Genomic DNA, 15,319 nt, shown 5'->3' on the forward strand with positions numbered 1-15,319 from the left:
AAAAAAAAAAAAAAAAAAAAAAAAAAAAAAAAAATCTTCCAACAAACAAAAGTCCAGGACCAGATGGCTTCACAGGTGAATTCTATCAAACATTTAGAGAAGAGCTAACACCCATCCTTCTCAAACTCTTCCAAAAATTTGCAGAGGAAGGAACACTCCCAAACTCATTCTATGAGGCCACCATCACCCATACCCAAACCAGACAAAGATACTACAAAAACAGAAAATTACAGAATATCACTGATGAATATAGATGCAAAAATCCTCAACAAAATACTAGCAAACAGAATCCAACAACACATTAAAAGGATCATACACCATGATCAAGTGGGATTTATCCCAGGGATGCAAGGATTCTTCAATATACGGAAATCAATCAATGTGATACACCATATTAACAGATTGAAGAATAAAAACCATATGATCATCTCAATAGATGCAGAAAAAGCTTTTGACAAAATTCAACACCGCTGGATAAAAAAACCCTCCAGAAAGTGGGCATAGAGGGAACCTACCTCAGCATAATAAAGGCCATATATGACAAACCCACAGCAAGCATCATTCTCAATGGTGAAAAACTGAAAGCATTTCCTCTAAGATCAGGAACAAGACAAGGATGTCCACTCTCACCCTTATTATTCAACATAGTTTTGGAAGTCCTAGCCATGGCAATCAGAGAAGAAAAAGAAATAAAAGGAATACAAATTGGAAAAGAAGAAGTAAAACTGTCACTGTTTGCAGATGACATGATACTATACATAGAGAATCCTAAAGATGCCACCAGACAACTACTAGAGCTAATCAATGAATTTGGTAAAGTTTCAGGATACAAAATTAATGCACAGAAATCTCTTGCATTCCTATATATTAATGATGAAAAATCTGAAAGAGAAATTAAGGAAACACTTCCATTTACCACTGCAACAAAAAGAATAAAATATCTAGGAATAAACCTACCTAGGGAGACCAAAGACCTGTATGCAGAAAACTGTAAGATACTGACGGAAGAAATTAAAGATGATACCAACAGATGGAGAGATATACCATGTTCTTGGATTGGAAGAATCAATATTGTGAAAATGACTATACTACCTAAAGCAATCTACAGATTCAGTGCAATCCCTATTAAATTACCAATGGCATTTTTTACAGAACTAGAACAAAAAATCTTAAAATTTTTATGGAGACAGAATAGCCAAAGCAGTCTTGAGGGCAAAAAGTGGAGCTGGAGGAATCAGACTGCCTGACTTCAGACTATAATACAAAGCTACAGTCATCAAGACAATATGGTACTGGCACAAAAACAGAAATATAGATCAACCCACACACCTATGGTCAACTAATCTATGACAAAGGAGGCAAGGATATAAAATGGAGACACGACAGTGTCTTCAACAAGTGGTGTTGGGAAAACTGGACAGCTACATTTAAAAGAATGAAATTAGGGCTTCCCTGGTGGTGCAGTGGTTTAGAGTCCGCCTGCCGATGCAGCGGACATGGGTTTGTGCCCCGGTCCAGGAAGATCCCACATGCTGTGGAGTGACTAGGCCCGTGAGGCATGGCCACTGAGCCTGCGCGTCCGGAGCCTTTGCTCCGCAACGGGAGAGGCCACAACAGTGAGAAGCCCACGTACGGCAAAAAAAAAAAAAAAAAAAAAAAAAGAATGAAATTAGAACACTCCCTAACACCATACACAAATATAAACTCAAAATAGATTAGAGACCTAAATGTAAGATTGGACACTATAAAACTCAGAGGAAAACATAGGAAGAACACTCTTTGTCATAAATCACAGCAAGGTCTTTTTTGATCCACCTCCTAGAGTAATGGAAATAAAAACAAAAATAAACAAATAGGACCTAATGAAACTTAAAAGCTTTTGCACAGCAAAGGAAACCATAAACAAGATGAAAAGACAACCCTCAGAATGGGAGAAAATATCTGCAAACGAATCAAGGGACAAAGGATTAATCTCCAAAATATATAAACAGCTCATGCAGCTCAATATTAATAAAACAAACAAACCAATCCAAAAATGGGCAGAAGACCTAAATAGACATTTCTCCAAAGAAGACATACAGATGTCCAAGAAGCACATCAAAAGCTGCTCAACATCACTAATTATTAGAGAAATGCTAATCAAAACTACAATGAGGTATCACCTCACACCAGTCAGAATGGGCATCATCAGAAAATCTACAAACAACAAATGCTGGAGAGGGTGTGGAAAAAAGAGAACCCTCTTGCACTGTTGGTGGGAATGTAAATTGATACAGCCACTGTGGAGAACAGTATGGAGGTTCCTTAAAAAACTAAAAATAGAATTACCATATGACCCAGCAATCCCACTACTGGGCATATACCCTGAGAAAACCATAATTCAAAAAGACACATGTACCCCAATGTTCATTGCAGCACTATTTACAATAGCCAGGTCATGGGAGCAACCTAAATGCCCATCGACAGACGACTGGATAAAGGAGATTTGGTATATATATATACAATGGAATATTACTCAGCATAAAAGGGAACGAAATTGGGTCATTTGTAGAGACGTGGATGGATCTAGAGACTGTCATACAAAGTGAAGTAAGTCAGAAAGAGGAAAAACAAATATCGTACATTAACGTATATATGTGGAACCTAGAAAAATGGTACAGATGAACTGGTTTGCAGGGGAGAAATTGAGAGACAGATGTAGAGAACAAACGTATGGACACCAAGGCAGGAAAGCGGCTGGGAGTGGGATGAATTGGGAGATTGGGATTGCCATGTATACACTGATGTGTATAAAATGGATGACTAATAAGAACCTGCTGTATTAAAAAAAAAAAGGGGGGTCTTTCATATTAACCTGATATTTACCATCTATTTTGCTCTTTCTTCATTTCCAAAGACCCAGATTTCTTTGTGGTATAATTTTTCCTCAGCCTGAAGAACTTCCTTTAGCATATTTTATACAGCAGGTCTGCTAGTCATGAATTCTTTTCCTTTATCTGAAAATGTTTTTATTTCACCTTCACCCCCTAAAGAATATTTTCACTGGATATGGAATTCTGGGTTGACAGGCCTTTTCTTCAACAGGTTAAAAGTGTTGTTCCACTGTATTCTTCCCTCCACAGATTATGATGAAAACAAGTGGCCATTCAAATCCTTATTCCTCTGTAGGTAATGTGTCATTTTTGTTTAGTAGCATTCAAGATACTATTCTTTTTTTTTTTCTAGCAGTTATTTTTTATTAGAAATGGATATCTTTGGTTATTAACAGTTTGCTTTTATGTATATATAGGTGTTGTTTTCTTTGAGTTTATCCTGTCTATAGTTTACTGAGTATCTGCAAATCTAAATCTTTTACTGAATTTGGGAAATTTTATCCATTATTTCTTCAAATATTTTTCCTACCATAATCTCTTTCTCCAATTCTTTTGGAATCCCAATTTTATGTTATACATTTTGATATTGTCCCACAAGTCTCTGAGGCTCTGTTCATTTTTATAAAGTCTCTCTCTGTTCTTCCAACAGCATAATTTCTGTTACTCAATCTTTAAGTTCAATGACTCTCCTTTGTCATCTCCATTCTGCTACTGAACCCATCCAATAAGTTTATTTCAGAGTGTATTTTTTATGATAAAATTTTTTGACAAATAATTTTTCTGGTTAAGAGTTCCTTTCTTTTCTTATTTGAAATGTGTTTTTTCTTTACTTCAGGGAATCTAGTTATAATAGCTGCTTTAAAGTTTCCATCTGATAATTCCAACATCTGGGTTATCTCAGGGTTGTCTTTCCCTTGAGAATTAGTCACATTTTCCTGGTTCAAGTAATTTTGGACACCATGAATGTTATGCTGTGTAGTCTGGGTACTTTTATAATCTCTTGGAGAATGTTGAGCTATTGTATTAGCAGGCAGTCAACTAAGTTATGTTCAGATTGTAATTTGTGTTTTGAGTTTTGTAGGTGGTGATTTAATCCCCAGTTTAATTCTCTAAGCCTTGTCCATGCTGGTCTGCATCTATCCCATGTATGTGTAGCTCAAGGGTGAGGCTCAGACTTGTGTGGGCCACACACAGAATTAGGAATCCTTCTTTCACAGATTCCCCTCATACTCTCCAGCCCACAGAGGCTCCCTTCTCTGGTTCCTCTGTCCAGGAAATATGGGGATTCACTTGAAGTTTTAGCTGCCAGGGATGCCATGCCACACTGTGACTGGGACCTGCTCTTGGAGCAAAAATGTATGAGAAAGAAAATGGGAAAATTTCCCCACAATCTGCTGCTTTTATTTTTCAGAATCTTAGATAGTTTTTTTTGTATTTTGTTTGGAGTTTTTAGTTGTAAATCAGTGGGAGGGACAGGCTTTAGTAGTCTTATGTTACCACAGTGGAACTAAAGCTCTCACCCAAATTTTTAAAGAGTATTTTTGCTGGGTACATAAAAACAGGTTGGCAGTCATTTTCTTTCAGTACTCTAAAGATGTCTTTCCAGTGTCTTTTGACATCAAATTTTCTATTCAGAAGACAACTGTCAGCTTTCTTACTGCTGCTCTTTTGAAGGTAATAGCTCTCTCTTCTTTGGCTCCTTTTTGGATTTTCTCTTTGTATTTCATTTTCATCTATTTTAACATAAGATGTCTAAGTATAGGGTGTTTTTTTGGTTTTTTTGCATTTATTCTGCTTGACATTTGTAGATCTTCTAAATATGTGAGTGACATCTTTAATCACTTTTGGAAAATTCTTGGCAATTAGCTTTTTAAATGTTCCTTCTACCCCTTTTTTTCTTCTTCTTCTGGAACTAAATTACATCAATGTTAGGTATTTTCACTAAACCCCACATTTTTTCCTGTATTTTCCAATGTTTTTTCCCTGTCTGTATTTCAGTGTGGATATTTTCTACTAACTTCCCAACTAGTTTACTAATCTTTCTTCTCCTGTTTTTTTTTTTTTTGTCTTTTAAATCTAACTACAGCTTTCTTAATTTCGCATCTTTTTCAGTTCTAGAATTTACACTGGTTCTTTTCAAAAGATAATTACCTGGTGAAATTTTGCATGTTTCTAGCTTTTTTTTCTCACCCTTTTCTCTATTTTCTTGGACATATTTTAATTACTTCAAAGTATCTTGCTAATTCAAATATTTAGATCACCTGAAGGTCTGTTTCCTCCATCTGTTTTTCTTTTGTTTTTAATTATGGTCCTTGTCTCTCAGTACAGCTTTCTTTTTTTTTTTTTTAATATTTATTTATTTGGCTGCACTGGTCTTAGTTGCAGCACTTGGGATCTTCGCTGCAGTGTGCGGGATCTTTAGTTGTGGTGTGTGGGATCTTTAGTTGCAGCATGCAGGCTCTTAGTTGAGGCACGCAGGATCTAGTTCCCTGACCAGGGATGGAACCCGGGCCCCCTGCACTGGGAGTGTGGAGTCTTAACCACTGGATCACCAAGGAAGTCCCTCAGTATAGCTATTTTTAATTCAGTAATAGAATATAAAAAATTATATATAAAAAACTGTAAGGACTCCAGTTGATGTTCTGGTCCTCTGGAAAGGACACACTTTTTCCTTGTTAGAGTAAAGGCTGATTAGTTTAATCTAATCACAGACTGAGCTGAGTCCAGCCTAGGTTGCGGTTTTGGTCAGGTTCAGTCTACCTCTGTTTTGCCAATGCTCCTAAGGCATGGCTCTGCAGGAATTTGAACTAAGGGCCTGGTGTGTACACCAAAGCTTCCCTGCCCTCACTTTCGCCAGCTCCCAGCAGCTTATGAACTAAGCTATTGTATTCCCAGCACCACGAAACTGCTAAGAACTCTTAATTATCAGAGACATTCTGCTTATGTTTTCAGACTAATGTTTCATGCAGTATCAGTATTTGGAAAATGTCCTGAAGGAAAAAAGTTGTGTATCTGAGAACCATCCAGTCTCTATTTTTGTCTCTCCAGCTCTACAAGATCCCAAAAGTCCTGCTGGCACCCTCACCTCTCCACAGTCCTCTGATAAGGCAAAGCCTGGATTTGCAACCTCTTGCTCTGTGCTCAGAATAAGCAAATGCCCTCAAGGAAAAAGTAGCTATAAAACTTCAGCTCATCTCTGCAATTCTCCTCTCTCTAGAATCTTGCCCCTCTACTTTCTAGTTGTTTCAGCAGTTCTCTGATGACTTTAAACAAATACTTTCCATATTTCATCTAGCTTTTTGCTTTGGGAGGTATGCAGGTGTATCACAAGGTACTCCATCCTAACCAGAAAGAGAAATCCTATGCCTGGCTGGTAATTTTTGAAGGCAATAAATAATGAAGCTCAGTAAGCATTTTCATATGACTCTAATTTTTACTCCAGCTACAGATCACTTTCTTTCAAAACTGGACTAAAAATATAACCTTAGTTAGTGGATTCTTTCCTTTCGAAGTTATTGTTCAAGTCCAAATTCTGATACTTACAAACCTTACGCATCCCAAGAGTCCTTTCTGTAAAGCTGTATTTTAGGAGAATGGTAAAAACAGACATCTTTGCAAGTAAGATACTTTTGGTGGTGGAGGAGGGTAAAAGGAAAAGTAGAAAACACTAATAAACCTACCTTGGATGATGTGGTGTACATGGTGAATCTTGAATACCATTTGCTTGCTTTCTCTGCAACTCCTTTTCCAGCAGTGAACATACTGTTTCTTAGAACATCTAGTTTAGGTACTAGTAGTGTATCTAAATTAAATGAAGGTGATGAATGGGTTAATGCATCTTGAGATTCTTCTCTAAATGGGCAAGTAGGTGAGAAGGCTGGAGAAGACCAGAGTCTATCCCTTGGTCTGTCTTCGCTTTTTGAGTAACTTTTAGATTTGGTAAGTCTCACTGGCCCAGGAGAATTAGGAGGCAGGCTAGATCTTCTGCATGCCTTGACCAACGTTGGACTTTTCTTAGCGGTTACTTTATCATCGCAGGCCCGTTGTAAATCAATGCTTGGTGTTCGACTTGTCAAAGGACTGCTCATGTTATTCATATACATCACAATTTCTTCAGCTAAATCCCGCCTAGCAGATGGTGTCGAAACGCTTTTGCTATCATCTTCCTCCTCTTCCTCCTCCTCTTTTTGCTGCTGTTCAGTCTCAGCAACCAAAAGAGAGAGGGGATCAAATCCTGTTGCAACATCAGTTTTTTCAAAAGGTTTTACTGAAAAGCTGCTATTCAAGCGTTGACTCCTCTTAGGATTTTGTGGAGCAATGTACCCCACTTTTGATCCATCTGTTTCATTGTCTAAGTCTTCTAAGTCAAAAATAACAGGAGAATCCACTTTATCTGCCAAACAATTAGAACCATCAAAAGGTGTATCATCATCACTAGATTCCTTCTCTATACTGTCTCTATTTGATCTTAAAGATGGCTTTCCAATATCAAGACTATTTGGTCTTGTGCTTTTTGAGATTACATTTGAAAGAATTTTTGCATCAGCTCCTAATTTTTCAACCATATCTCCAGGGTTTGCTTCCTGGTTAATTCTATTGAGCATAAGTCCCATTAGTACTCCTCCACTAAGATTTCGGTTTCTATTTCCCCAGGACATTTGCTGCTGCAAATTAGGCTCATTGTCACTTTTATGTCTTTTCCTGAAGCATCTACTGTGAATGTTTCCTGTTTCATTTGTATCCTCAAAAGATGATATTAAGAGCGGCTCAGACGAACTTTCTAAAAAACAAGAAAAGTGTTTTTAGCCACGAAAAAAGTAATATGCAAATATAAGTTGTCTGAAATATTTAAGATACTAGTAATAAAATGATAACAGCAAGCACTCATCAAGTGCCTGCGATTTCACAGATGCTATACTAGGCACTTTACTCACATTATCTACCATAATCATTCCAATATCCTTATGGGTGGAGAAAAAACTGATAGATTACCTAGACCAAAGTTACCCAGTCCTTAAGCGAGAGAACTGGGATTCAAATCAAATATGAAGGGTATGATCTGAGATATAAGGATGCACTGCTTTTTAAAACTTGTAAGATTAATATTTACCCTTGGTATATTTAACAACAATAATAATGAATTTATGTCCATTTCACTGAACGGATTAAATAACAATGGTTATACAATTGTGGTTGTGCTAGACGACCTTAAGATTCTGAGTCTTCTGCCTATAAAAACAAAACCAAAAACACTAAACCAAACCAAATAAAAGGCAGCTATGTGAGCTTTATTCATAAATAAAAATTATTTTTAAAACTCCAAATCCTTATGACTATAGATGTGGCTAAATAATTTTACCTTTGCTTTACATATTGATTCACATTTATAACAGTCAAATGTGAATGGCCACTTTCTATTCAGAAACACTGTTCACTGCTTTTTACCAAATTACTTAGGTACCTACGCTGAAAGCAGAAATCTAGATTTTTTGATCACTTTAATTGTCCTTATGTGGGAGTCTTCTAAAGCATTAGTCTAGGTATGGTATTGTCAACTACTCTTTTTTTTAAAAATAAATTTATTTATTTATTTATTTTTGTTTGCGTTGGGTCTTTGTTGCTGCGCGCGGGCTTTCTCTAGTTGCGGTGCGCGGGCTTCTCACTGCGGTGGCTTCTCTTGTTGCAGAGCACGGGCTCTAGGCATGTGGGCTTCAGTAGTTGTGGCGCACAGGCTTAGTTGATCTGCGGCATGTGGGATCTTCCCCGACCAGGGCTCGAACCGATGTCCCCTGCATTGGCAGGTGGATTCTTAACCACTGCACCATCAGGAAAGTCCTTCAACTACTCTTTTTACATGCTTTATCCAACAGAATTAGCTCTCTATAATGAGCCAATTCCTAAATATGTGCCTTTTTTCCTATCATATGATGTATTTGGGTAACAGGATAGGAGATAAAAGGGACTACTAGAGACCATAAAAGCCTACAAACTAATACTGTTTAATAAGCATACAGCATTAACAAGGAAAACAGTACAGCAGAGAGGTAAAGTGTCTTCTTTTTTTCTGTATCAGCTTATGATTAAGTATATAAGAAACCAAGAACATACTTTCTTCTGATATTCTGGGAAACCTGCTTAACAGGTTATATATTATCAAAGACCTGGAGCAATCTTATAATCCAAAGATGTAACTCTAGGCCTGCATTTAAATAGATGTGTTCCTTTGCAAAGTAAGAACAATGCAATGGCCTATAGACAAATAAAGCTGGTTATCAAATTATACCAGGCGTTGGCAAACTACACTGCTGAGCCAAATCCAGCCTGTGGACTGTTTATATACAGTCTCTAATGGTTTTAACATTTTAAAAGAGCTGTAAAAATCACACACACAAAGAACAAGCAATAGAGACTTTATGTGGCCTGTAAGGCCTAAAATGTTTACACCTGGCCATTTACAGAATAGTCTGTCTGACTCTAAGTTTATATACCTGCTAAATTCCAGCAGACTAGGCTGGATGCTGCACACCTCTAATAGAGAGGCTGCAAACTATTTAACTTCCTTGGGCCTGGTGGCTCTATGACGTAATTCTGGCAAGTGATAGTAAAGTGGTAGTTTTTGAGGGTTTCTGGGAAAACGTCTGCTTTCCTGGTAAAGGAGATAGATGTGGCTGGCACTCCCCTTGCCCATTCTTTCTGCCTTGCACAGATAGGTGGTGCCTGAAGTTGCCAGCAGCTGTATTATAATCATGGTTAGGTTCAGAGATCTGAGGTAAAGCCCCTGAACCAACATCTTGGGCAATTGTTTACTCTTGAATTTCGTGAGAAAAGAAGCCCTCAACTTGTTTAAGCCAGTGTTAAGTCATATTTTCTGAGCCTTAAAACTGAAAGAATTCTGAGCTAATTTACTAGCCCTTTTTTTAGACCTTTGAACATGCTATAATCCCTTCCTACTATACAGCCTTTACATATTGCTTCCCACTGCTTGGAATGCTCCCTTTCAATTTTTCCTTTGGAACCCCTATCCTCATTTGTTTTCTACTCACCCTTCAGATCTAAGCTCAGAAACCATATTATCAAGGAAGGCTTTCCTGACCAATGTCCCTCGAAACCCAGGACAGGTTACATATTCTCATAGCAACTTACAGCCCTTCTTTTTTTTTTTTCCCCCTAATTTATTTATTTTTGGCTGCATTGCGTCTTTGTTGCTGTGCGTGGGCTTTCTCTAGCTGTGGCAAGCGGGGGCTACTCTTCACTGCGGTGTGTGGGCTTCTTATTGCGGTGGTTTCTCTTGTTGCGGAGCACGGGCTCTAGGTGCACGGGCTTCAGTAAATATCACACACACAAAGAACAAGCAATAGAGACCGTATGTGGCTTGTAAGGCCTAAAATGTTTACTACCTGGCCATTTACAGAATAGTCTGTCTGACTCTAAGTTTATATACCTGCTAAATTCCACCAGACTAGGCTGGATGCTGTGCATCTCTAACAGAGAGGCTGCAAACTATTTAACTTCCCTGGGCCTGGTGGCTCTATGACATAATTCTGGCAAGTGATAGTAAAGTGGTAGTTTTTGAGGGTTTCTGGGAAAACAAGCCAATTTTCTAAGGCATATAATAGGTTTCCTAGGTATGAACTAGAGTTGTTAGTTTATCCTTAAGATTTTTGACTCCTTTACCAGGAAAGTAGACGTTTTCCCAGAAACCCTCAAAAACTACCACTTTACTATCACTTGCCAGAATTATGTCATAGAGCCACCAGGGCACGTGGGCTCAGTAGTTGTGGTTTCCGGGCTCTAGAGAGCAGGCTCAGTAGTTGTGGCACACGGGCTTAGCTGGTCTGCGGCATGTGGGATCTTCCCGGACCAGGGCTCGAACCCGTGTCCCCCGCATTGGCAGGCGGATTCTTAACCACTGCGCCACCAGGGAAGCCCTTACAGCCCTTCTTGCCAGTATTTAATATCAGGGTGTTTTTATATTTACTTGATTATTTGATTAATGTTTTCCCAGCCCTCCCATGTACTTCTCTTTGGAGGCAGGGACCATGTTTATTTTTGTTCTTTACTATATCCTCAGTAGCACCTGGCATATGGTAGCAGGTATAGTAGGAGCTCAAAAAATAATCGCTGAATGAATATTGTCTGCTGGGAAACAACTGCAGCCAAGAGACCAACCCAGAATATAACATAGTATAATATATTATAATATGCCATGTTACAGCTAAATGTGGTAGCTAAAGGGAAAAAGTTAAAGCACACTAAAAGCAGAATTAGGCTTAAAAAAACATTTCAGAGTATGTTTTCATATTTCAGAGCATGCTTGATTTCAGAGTAAATTGTCTTGTGATTGAATTCTCAGTAATTCAATATAAATTAATCAAAATGTTAAAATTCCCAAGATAACCATGAAGTAACCATAGGATGATGATTTTATTTCAATTACCAACCAAACATTAAAACATTTCTTTGGTTATTCCACTCCCACATCTTTTAGAAGCTGTCATTTATTTATATAATGATATAAATAAAATATACATATACTGTACTGCAACACATGAAGAAACTTGAAAGGTGTTTTGAATTCTAGCAAGTACTAGTATGTAAGAAAAAAGTTACAGAAATGTAAGTATTCCTATAAATCCCACATATAGTCTTTGGTAGTAGTGATAAACCCAGAGTACTTAACAGATGGGAAAGTTTTTAAGTCAAAAATCTAGAGCAGGGGTCGTCGTGGGCCAGAAAGTAAATATTTTAGGCTCTGCAGGCCATACAGTCTCTGTGGCAACTCCACAGCTCTGCCAACGTAGTGCCAAAGCAGCCATAGACAATATTTAAGTGAATGAGCTGGGTGTGTGACAATCAACCTTTGTTTATGAACACTGAACTTTCATATAATTTTCAGGTGTCACAAAATATTTTTCTTCTTTTGATTTCTTACCATTTAAAAATGTAAAAAACCATCCTTAGCTTGTGGGTCTGTACAAAAACCAGGCTGCAGGCCTGGTTTGGCCCATGGGCCACAGTTTGCCTACCCCTGAGTTAGAGGCATATCTAACTATGCTGCAGAAAAACAAACATCATTGCAGCAGCAGGGCCTTTATAGAGATATTTCAGCTTTGACAGCACAAGTCCTTCAGTGTTTGTTTAGATTACAATGATGCAGAACTGAGCTAATACAAAAAATAAAATAATGTAATTATGAAATCAGACTATTAACACTAGAAACTCTGAATCTTATGTCTGTTTATTGCCCCCCAAAACAGTCTGATGAAAAACTTGTGAGACAAGGTATTATCCCAGGTCCTAAAATGACTTTTCCATTAAGTAGCTGAGAAGTTATGGGACCTGCCAATAGTCCGACTATGCCTGAGTTTTCTCATCTTTGAAAGAGTGCTAATACCCCCTCTCACTAATATAAGCACTGCTGTAATAATACATGAAAAATAATATATAGAAAGTGCTTTGAAAAGAAAAAATATTAGGTATTGTTATTTAAACTACCTGAAGGACTATCCTTTCGCCTCTGAAAAAAACAGGAACAACACGAAGACTAAGGAACTCTATGCTTCATTTAAAAATTGGCGAGGTGTCTGGTACCCTCAGATTGATCATCTCACTTGCTCCCCACTTCCCCCTTCCCAAAACTCCCCACAGTCCAAACTCAAAAGGCAGCTTGTAGGTATGTCCCTTTACTTTGTTACAATAAAAGCTTGAACAAACTATATTATAAAATACAGAATTTAAGCTTCTAAACTATACCATGAGAGGCTGCAAAAGTATACCAAAAAACCAAAACAAAAACAAAAACCAGAACAAAAAAACAAAAAATGAAAAAATCCCTTGAGAATTAAGACTTAAAAAAAAATATTCACTAGAAATACAGATACAAGTTATTCTGCACATAACAGACGAATACCATTCAACTTACCTGTGCTTTCTCCTGATGTTTTATCAGCACTGTTATTTGCAGCACTGAGGCGAACTATACTGGAAGAACTTTGATAATTGAGCTTAGGAAGACAATCAGCACTTCCCTTTGCACTCTCGCTCTCTGACACTGTAAAGATTAAAATGCAACTGTTAAGATGAAATCTATATACATCAGAGGAGCCATAAAGAGAAGTAGCTTTTAGTTCTAAATACTTCTCCCGGAAAATACGTGATGAGAAAATACTGAACACCTCTATATCTATATTTGTCAATCACGAATAACTGATACCATTCATTCAAGTCCTCAAGGTGTGTATCAAACAACTAAGTACTGGTCACACATGAGGTCCATGCATACATTTTATATTTCTTCTTTGGTTGTGAAACACTGCTTTTGACGGGGGGAGGTAAGCAGGAAAAATATAAGTCACAGACCATTAATAAAAGCATTAAATAAAAATACTGTTAAGCCCCAGAAAAGAGCCACTGTTTGAAGAAATATATATTTCTACTACAAGAATAGTATTTGATCGGAGGGTGTTTTGCCACTAAGACTACAAACTTCACACATGAAGTACTTGTACATTGGAATATTAGGTGGTGTAGAGGGCTTTTATAATGGGAGGAAATAGGAGTAACAATGGGAAAATGAAACATAAAATTAGTACTTTTATACTTAAAGTCACTCGACTTTTCTATTAATGTAAGCTCACAGTTTTATACAATATCAACTTAGTACCTACAGGAACTAGAATCACTCCCTTTCTTATCTTCTTCTTCTTGAATGTCCTCAGTAGATGTATCCCCTCTTCTAACTTCATCCTTAGACAGTGAATTATATCCAAGGTCAGACTGGCCACCTGGAAAAAGAAAAAGACAAAAAACCCTATGCTGTTTATCATCAACTTCTTTAGTAGTAAGAAGAAATGGAATTAGAAGCAACACATTGGTGTTTAGATTTACTCATAGAAATTTTTCTGGATAACTTCCAGTTGAAAGCATTATTTTGTTAGTTCCTCCCCATCTCTATTAACGTAAGAAAGGGATGATCACAAAATAATTTATTTTTAGTTTCACAATGTAGTCAACAGTAATTACGTATGTTCACACTACTATCTGGGCTCCAAAAGACACAGACAAACCACACATTCTTTATACAAGTCCATGACCTTTCTAGGTGAAGGTCTGAGATCCAGCTAAGCAACGGAGAAGAAAAATCTGCAGGGAACTCCTAACAAAACACTCACACACAGATCACTGGAGCCAAATGTCTAAATCATCTGACCAAAAAAATGGGTTTATTTAAACTTATTGATAGGTAGTTATTCTGAAAATTCAACTGAATAATTACTGAATTGCACATGAGTACAAATACATGGGAATGAGAAAAAAAACTAGTGTTAAAGCTATTAAGAAAAGCAAACTCTGCATCAATATAAGAAAACTTCTAATACACTGTTCTGTTAAAGAGGCTCTCTGTAATTTTCAGCAAATTGTTTTCACTAGATTAGCAACAAAACATAAGGTTTTGAATTCTAGTACTCTACCTTAGGAGACATGATTTTAAGTAAACCACTTAACCTTTTTGTTTGAATCTCAAGTTCCCAGATTTATAACATAAAAGGTTGTTATGATTATATGAGTATATGACTGCATTAAAAATGGTTTTATAAACTTGCAAAGAACTATCTAAAGAAATTGTATTAAGTATCATTAGGTATTTACTTTAATATCTTTGTTATAATTTTGAGTTTGGTATTTTTTCTAATCAGTTTCATCTCTATTTCCAAAGAAACTATAAATTATAAAACGTGAAGATAATCTTGATAAAATTCATGCTTTTATTATAAGGTCTGCACTGCTTTAAGATGGCCTTTTTAAAATTTTTTTATTTTTTTGCGGTATGTGGGCCTCTCACTCTTGTGGCCTCTCCTGTTGCGGAGCACAGGCTCCGGACGCGCAGGCTCAGCGGCCATGGCTCATGGGCCCAGCCGCTCCGCGGCATGTGGGATCTTCCCAGACCGAGGCACGAACCCGTGTCCCCCGCATCGGCAGGCGGATTCTTAACCACTAGCGCCACCAGGGAAGCCCCCTAAGATGGCCTTTTTAAAGGACACAGTTAAAAACAAAAGATGGATTTCTTCATTTTTAAGAGATAATGCCTAAGGATGACTACTACAACTCTGTGATTAAATTCACAATTGCATGAACAAGAAACAAAACCAGGGCTTCCCTGGTGGCGCAGTGGTTGAGAGTCCGCCTGCCGATGCAGGGAACAAGGGCTCGTGCCCCAGTCTGGGAAGATCCCACATGCCGTGGAGCGGCTGGGCCCGTGAGCCATGGCCACTGAGCCTGCGCGTCCGGAGCCTGTGCTCCACAACGGGAGAGGCCATAACAGTGAGAGGCCCGCGTACCATGAAAAAAAAAAAAAAAAGAAACAAAACCAGTCAAGGAAGAACAACATATCAAAGCACATAGCTTATATTTATTACTCTTACAAGTATGCATAAAAGGAGACAGAC

General features: G+C 37.7%; 1 protein-coding gene across 7 annotated transcripts in view; it reads right to left on the minus strand.

Annotated features, from left to right (window-relative positions):
• DENND4A (DENN domain containing 4A) overlaps window positions 1–15,319 on the minus strand; it is a 136,657-nt gene that overhangs the window by 24,355 nt on the left and 96,983 nt on the right. For all 7 annotated transcript variants that reach the window (XM_027123360.1, XM_027123359.1, XM_027123365.1 and 4 more), the window contains 3 exons: window positions 13,541–13,657; window positions 12,796–12,924; window positions 6,554–7,653 (listed from right to left, as the gene is read on the minus strand). In XM_027123360.1, the coding sequence (XP_026979161.1) occupies window positions 6,554–7,653; window positions 12,796–12,924; window positions 13,541–13,657 (1,346 nt within the window). The remainder of the gene's footprint in view (window positions 1–6,553; window positions 7,654–12,795; window positions 12,925–13,540; window positions 13,658–15,319) is intronic.

This window comes from Aethalodelphis obliquidens, unplaced genomic scaffold, assembly GCF_003676395.1.
Source record: "Aethalodelphis obliquidens isolate GAN/ISIS:26980383/991018 unplaced genomic scaffold, ASM367639v1 scaffold26, whole genome shotgun sequence".
In the NCBI taxonomy this organism is placed as follows: domain Eukaryota; kingdom Metazoa; phylum Chordata; class Mammalia; order Artiodactyla; family Delphinidae; genus Aethalodelphis; species Aethalodelphis obliquidens.